The 6,864-nt window shown below is 30.6% G+C and overlaps 1 protein-coding gene across 1 annotated transcript; it reads left to right on the top strand.

Moving 5' to 3' along the window:
- The first annotated feature begins 1,413 nt into the window (after nt 1-1,413).
- On the top strand, nt 1,414-6,819 carry LOC118448066 (contactin). The gene is made up of 9 exons (XM_035880829.2): nt 1,414-1,556; nt 1,633-1,700; nt 1,830-2,650; nt 2,778-3,156; nt 3,281-3,383; nt 3,452-3,924; nt 4,004-4,282; nt 4,363-4,812; nt 4,902-6,819. The coding sequence occupies exons 3-9, from the start codon at nt 1,844-1,846 to the stop codon at nt 6,086-6,088; spliced, it is 3,678 nt and encodes a 1,225-aa protein (XP_035736722.2). The 5' UTR covers nt 1,414-1,556; nt 1,633-1,700; nt 1,830-1,843; the 3' UTR covers nt 6,089-6,819.
- Nucleotides 6,820-6,864: the final 45 nt, after the last annotated feature.

Raw genomic sequence — 6,864 nt, 5'->3', positions numbered from 1 at the left:
TTCTTATTCTTATTCTTATTCTTATTCTTATTCTTATTCTTATTCTTATTCTTATTCCTTTCCTTTCCTACTACCAAATTACGTCGCTTTATTCCACTAGATTTATTCGAATATTATCCTATAGGTTTTTCTTTTTCTTTCTTCTTCTTCTTCGTCTTCTTCTTCTTCTTAGGTATTTTCTAACTCACACCAAACTACCTGTCCTCTTCCTTAAACTTAACGACCATACCAACGAACACTCCTTTCTTATTTATAATATGTGCGACAGCTGCGTCGTCGTTCACATTTTTTAAAAATCAGATTTGAAATTTTCATGTCTTTTTGACAAAAAAAAAAGAAAAAAAAAAATTAGGTAAATTTATTTAAAAGAATCTTTGCTACCGAGGATCTTTTTCTCTCTCTTTCTCTCTTTCTCTCTCTTTTTAAATTCATTATCTCTGTTAGATTTTTTAAATTTTCATGTTTTATTTCCTCTTCTTTTTCTTTTTCCTGTCTCTTCTATTTCTTTTTTTCTTGTTTTTTTCTCTTTTTTTTTTTTTTTCTTTTTTACTATCCCACACAATCTCAAGAATTTATTTTGTAAGACTAATGTCTACTTTGATTGTGCACGTAGATAGTGCTCTCTATGCAATAAACGTCAGGCGTAATCGCGAACGGTCTATCATTAGAGATCACCGCCTTCATTTCAGATAGAAATCTAAATGCACAGTTTACATGGTCGAAAAAGAGAATGGTTTAGCTTTCATTTATCGAAAAAATAATTGCGGAAAAGAATATTATAATATTCTTTGCTTTATATCTCTGAACAACTCGATTAAAAAAAAAAAAAAAAAAAAAAAAAATAAAGAAGAAGGAAAAAGAAAACAAATATTAGCGCACGATTACAAACGTTTCTATGAAATAAAATATTTCTTTGTTATAAAATACCACGTAATATATGTGATCTGTAAATTATCCAAAATAACGCCATTTTAGTTGCCTCTTAATCGATATAAATGTTAAAATATTCAAAATTGGATACTTGCTAAAAAGAAAAATAAAATATTAATTTATATTATAAACCTCACGTAATATATGGAATTTAAAAGTTTTAAAAAATAGCGCCGCTTTCTTAATTTTATTTTAATCTCTGATATAATTGCTTGTGGAATATTAAAAATCGACACTTGGAATTATTTATAACATGTAATATGTAGATTGTATCGATATATCGAAATGTGACGTAATTTATTATTAAATATAATCGTAATAATAAAAAAAAACATTGCATTAATTAAGCGATATTTAAATAGTTTTAAAAGGTAAAAGAAAATAAAAGAAAGTTCGCGATTCATAATCGTAAGTATCGAAAGTCGAATATCGATAGTTGAAATTTCGATACTTTTTCGATATTACTACGTTCATTGAGCGGGACGCCGCTCTGTGTATATGTGGCCATTGTATAATGTTATGTCGTATCGTGTAAATCGCATGATTCACATGCAGTAGAAATGCTTATGAGAAATGTAAGTTATTAAGGATAAAAGGACGGTGGTAGATAAGTAGCGAGGATAATCGTAAGTTTTTCAAATTATTTTAATGAGTAAGAACAATATTGGATAGAATAGGTTATTTGCATTTTCTTGGTTATAGTCATTGTGTGCCACACCCTGGCTTTGCCGATGCTGAACATTGAATTCCTGTCATTTCCATCGCTTCAGGTTTTCTATTTATTTCTTTCAATATTCTAAAATTAATCATATACATTTATATATATATATATATATATATTTTTCTAAAATATTAATATCTAGAAATCTAAAGTTGACATTGCATGTTGTTTCTATTAGGTTACAAAGTGAGAATGCATCCTATGTGGTTATTTCTTTTGTGCTTTTTTGGAATTATTAATATTGTATTAACTCAAAATGTAATTTATGAGGAACAACGATATAAATGTCCTCAAAATTGGATTGCATTTCAAGAATCATGTTATCGTTTTATTAAAAGTCCAATAAAAGCACGAGAAGATGCCAGAAGAAATTGTCAAGCATATCAAAGTGATTTAGTAGCCATTAATTCTTTGGAAGAGCATGGATTTATATTATATCAATTATTATGGCAAGATCCTCAGCATCGTCAATGGTATACCGGTATTAAGTATCAAGGTGGAGCATGGATAAATGAAGCAGACAATACACAGTTAGCAAATATGGATAATGCATTTTTACCTGAACCCTCTGATAATATTTTTGGAAGAGATTACTTGGCATATTCTTATCACAATAATTTACAACGTTGGGGATTAGAAAAGGTTACAGGGATAGATAAATTATTGTATATTTGCGAGGCACCTATTTCTAATTTACATAATTTAGTTGAGGATGATCGTACATATGAATATGGTGTTCATGTTATTGATCCATTGAAAGTACCTAGAGGACCATATTTTATCAAGCAACCTATTAGTAAAGTATTTGACGTTTCAAATAGAAGAACAACTAATGAGATTTCTTTGAGTTGTTTCGCCGGTGGTTACCCAACGCCAACTTATGAATGGTTTAAAGAAGAATATGAAAGTGATAGATTAATAGCAACAAAAATAGACCCATTATTAAATACTAGATATACTATAAGCGGTGGTACACTTATTATTTATGATCCAGAACAAGTAAGATATTTTTATCTTTATATAAATTCATTGTTTTTCTTTTTCTTTTTTTTTTTTTTTTTTTTTTTTTTCTTAATACAAAAAACTCTGTTGATTTATTTATCCAATAATTGACTTCTTTGAACAGACAGAAGATCGAGGTACTTATCATTGCAAGGCAACAAATATATTTGGCACCATTATATCAGAAAGTGTTGAACTTTCTTTTGGATATATTTTGGAATTTAATTTAAAACGTTCTGAAGAAAGAGGAGATCAAAATTGGGGTAAAGCGATTTATTGCGATCCACCTCAACATTTCCCTGGCGTAAAATATAATTGGGCACGTGAATATTTTCCAAATTTTGTGGAAGAGGACAAACGAGTATTTGTATCATACGATGGTGCTCTTTACTTCTCTGCATTAGAAACAATTGATAGAGGCAATTATTCGTGTAATGTTCAAAGCGAAGCATCTAATACAGGACGTAATGGACCATTTTTCCCATTGAGAGTCGATCCACATTGTAATTATTATTTTCAATTGATTTACTCAGTTTGATAAGTCTCTTCTAAAAAAATTAATTTCTTTGATTTTATTTGTTCTTTTTTTTTTTTTTTTTTTTTATTTTTTTTTGTGTGTGTTTTTAGCATCATTTCAACAACTAAAATTTCCTAATAACTTTCCAAAGGCATTCCCAGAGGCACCTGTAGCTGGTGAAGAAGTTAGATTAGAATGTATAGCATTTGGATAGTATGTATATTTATTAAACCAATGATTTATTTGCTAATTTATTATATTAAAAGATAATTATATTTTAGTCCAATTCCTTCATATAATTGGACAAGAAGAGGTGCACCTTTACCAAGAGGTGTATACACAACAAGTTACAATCGTGTATTGATAATACCGTATGTACATGTGGAAGATCAAGGAGAATATGTTTGTAGAGCACATAACGATAGGCACTCTATTGAAAATTCTGTAAGATTGTCTATCCAAGCTGCTCCTAATTTTACTATACCATTAACGGACAAACATATGGATAATAGAGGAGAATTAACATGGACTTGTGAAGCTTTTGGTATTCCAGATGTAACATATAATTGGTTTAGAAATGGAGAATTATTAGATATGGAAACTCTTCCACCAGAAGATAGAGATCGTTATCTTATTCAAGATAATGTTTTAAAAATAACACGATTAGATCCAGAAACGGATCAAGCTATGTATCAATGTCGTGCTAAAAATCAATTGAAAACAAAATATTCATCAGCTCAATTAAGGGTTTTATGTAAATTATCTCATTCAATGATCTTATTTGCAATTGCTCTAGAATATTATTCATTGTAATATAACGTGTAATTTTGCAGCATTAAAACCATCTTTTAAAAAAAAACCTATGGAACCTGAGACTTATGCGGCAGAAGGAGGTAACGTTACTATTATTTGTAATCCTGAAGCTGCGCCTAAACCAACATTTGTATGGAAAAAGGATGGTAATGTAATTGGTGCTGGTGGTAGACGTAGAATTTTAGAAAAAGGAAGTCTAGTGATCAAACCAGTTTCACGAGATGATGAAGGAACTTACGTTTGTACGGCCACGAATGAATATGGAAGTGATGAAACTCGAGGAAGACTGATCGTATTACGTGAGATAAAATATATAAGATCATAAATTTAATCTTATTATTTAATAAAAGAAATATTAATTTTCCTATAAATATTATAGGTGGTCCACGTTTAGTAGAAGCATTACCACAGCGTATTATCATTGCTATAAATCAAAATCAAACGTTATATTGTTTAGCGGAAAATGATGAAATGTTAGACGTAGCATATATATGGACACACAATGGTATGCGTATCAGAGAAAAAGACACCCTTAACAATCCAAGGTTAAATATTAATGGGGGAACATTAAATATCATTAATTCAACTCTTGGCGAAGCTGGAGAATATGAATGCATAGTTAAAAGTGCAGTTAGTCGTATTTCAAGTAAAACTATAGTAATTGTGGAAGGTCCACCAGGTCCACCAGGAGGTGTACAAGTTGTCAATATAGTTAGAACATCTGCAACATTACGTTGGACCGATGGTGCTCTCAATGGTAGATCTATATTGATGTACACCGTTAGTGCAAGAACAAATTGGAATCAGACGTGGTTTAATATTGTAGAAAGTATGTGCAATTTTTCGATAAATTTATTATACATAATTAATAATTGAACTTTTTAGAATCTATATGTGTTTGTGTATTTTCTTTCACAGATATAACAGCTGTCGAAGTCGATAGATACAATGGCCGTAAAGAAGCATTCATCGAAAATGTATTAAATCCTTATACAACTTACGAATTTCGTATAGCAGCCTTCAATGAACTCGGTTATGGATTACCATCAATGCCATCTCCTCAATACAGTACACCATCGGATAAACCTACCAAACCACCTAGTAACATTGGTGGAGGAGGTGGAAAAATAGGTGATCTTACAATGACATGGACACCATTATCTTCATCCGATCAAAATGGTCCTGGGGTTCATTATAGAGTTTTTTGGCGTCGTAAAGGTCACGAAACTGAATTTCAATCTCTGTTATTACGTGAATATGGTAACGTTGGTATATGCGTTGTACAAATCCAACACGAATATTATTATACCGAGTACGAAGTTAAAGTTCAATCATTAAATGCAATTGGTTCTGGACCGGTATCCGATATATATACGATCTTTAGTGCTGAAGATATGCCACAAGTGGCACCACAGCAAGTCGTTGCTCATTCTTTCAACAGTACAAGTTTGAACGTCAGTTGGGCACCTATTGAACAAACTCGTGAAAAAGTTCGAGGGAAATTAATCGGTCATAGAATAAAGTACTGGAAGGAAAGTAATAAAGAAGAGGATGCCGTATATTACCTGTCTCGTACTACGAGACCGTGGTCACTTGTTGTGGGATTACAACCTGATACTTATTATTACGTTAAAGTTATGGCCTATAATTCTGCTGGAGAAGGGCCTGAGAGTGAACGCTACTTAGAAAGAACTTATCGTAAAGCTCCACAGAAACCACCGTCTTCTGTACACGTGTATGGCGTGAATCCATCAACAGTTAGAGTTGTGTGGCGTTACGTTCAACCAAGCTTAGAGGAAGAACCATTAATTGGATATAAAATACGTGTATGGGAGGTAGATCAAGACATGAGTACTGCAAACGATACCATTATCCCTGGTGGTTCTAAACTGGAAGCCGATATCACAAATTTGAGCCCTGGAAAAGTTTATCATTTGAGAGTACTTGCATTTAGTAATGGAGGTGATGGACATATGTCCAGTCCTGCGCATACATTCCAAATGGGTGATGCCGCTGCTTTTAGAAGCAGCGCGGGAAATAAAATCGTAAATGCTAGTTTAGGTATATGCTTATTATTACTTTTAAGAAACTTCAATTACGTTTAAATGTAATTGAATTCGTCATTTCTTTTATAAGCATATTTCAATTTAGATTTATCAAAAGTCATAAGATTGAACTACGACTATATAAAGTTTATCAGAAAGATCTGAAAAAGTATTCGTATAAAAATGCTAATTTTTTTTCTTAATTTAGCTTATAAAAATATTTAAGAGAAAACGAAGCATGAGCCTATATAGTGTTTATTAAAAAGATCTGAAAGAAAAAAAAAAACAAAAAAAAAAGAAAAGAAAAAAGAAAAAAGTATTTATCAAAACGCAGATTTAAATTTAGTTTAGAAAAAGATGCAAGATGAGATACGATAGTGGAATTAATCAGAAAAGATTTTAAAAAGGTATTTATCACAAAATGGAAAGTACATTTTTATATTGATATTAATCGAATGTTAGAGATAAAAAAGATATATAGAAAACATTACAGATCTTTACACATAAAGATTGACAATAGATCATTATCTCTCTTATCTTTAATCTATTCTATATTTGCTATATATTTTAACTATGTATTAGAAAAAAGAAACTCATATTTATAAAAGATTCTTAAGGTGCCTTTAGATACTTCTTACTGCCTTATTACTGAGATCACATGTAACTATGGAAAACTTTGTAATGCTTTTTATATATCTTATCTCATTGTTATTAATAAGATTTTATATGTCTAACTTTAATTAACCGAAGTGTTCTTATATCTCTAGAGAGCAATAGTACATATACTTTTGTAAATAGTAGATTATTAACAAGATTATAACAATTAAGTTAGCAGT

This window comes from Vespa mandarinia, chromosome 19 (genome assembly GCF_050613455.1).
Source record: "Vespa mandarinia isolate Hongniang chromosome 19, ASM5061345v1, whole genome shotgun sequence".
Taxonomy (NCBI): domain Eukaryota; kingdom Metazoa; phylum Arthropoda; class Insecta; order Hymenoptera; family Vespidae; genus Vespa; species Vespa mandarinia.
The sequence above is the reverse complement of the archived record's forward strand: the minus strand, read 5'-3'. Positions and strand labels throughout refer to the sequence as shown.

Coding starts and splice junctions, on each gene's coding strand:
- LOC118448066 (XM_035880829.2), top strand. CDS start 1,844: ATGCATCCTATGTGGTTATTTCTTTTGTGCTTTTTTGGAATTATTAAT. Junction 3,925..4,003: donor AGCTCAATTAAGGGTTTTAT/GTAAATTATCTC, acceptor GTAATTTTGCAG/CATTAAAACCATCTTTTAAA. Junction 4,813..4,901: donor GTGGTTTAATATTGTAGAAA/GTATGTGCAATT, acceptor TTTCTTTCACAG/ATATAACAGCTGTCGAAGTC.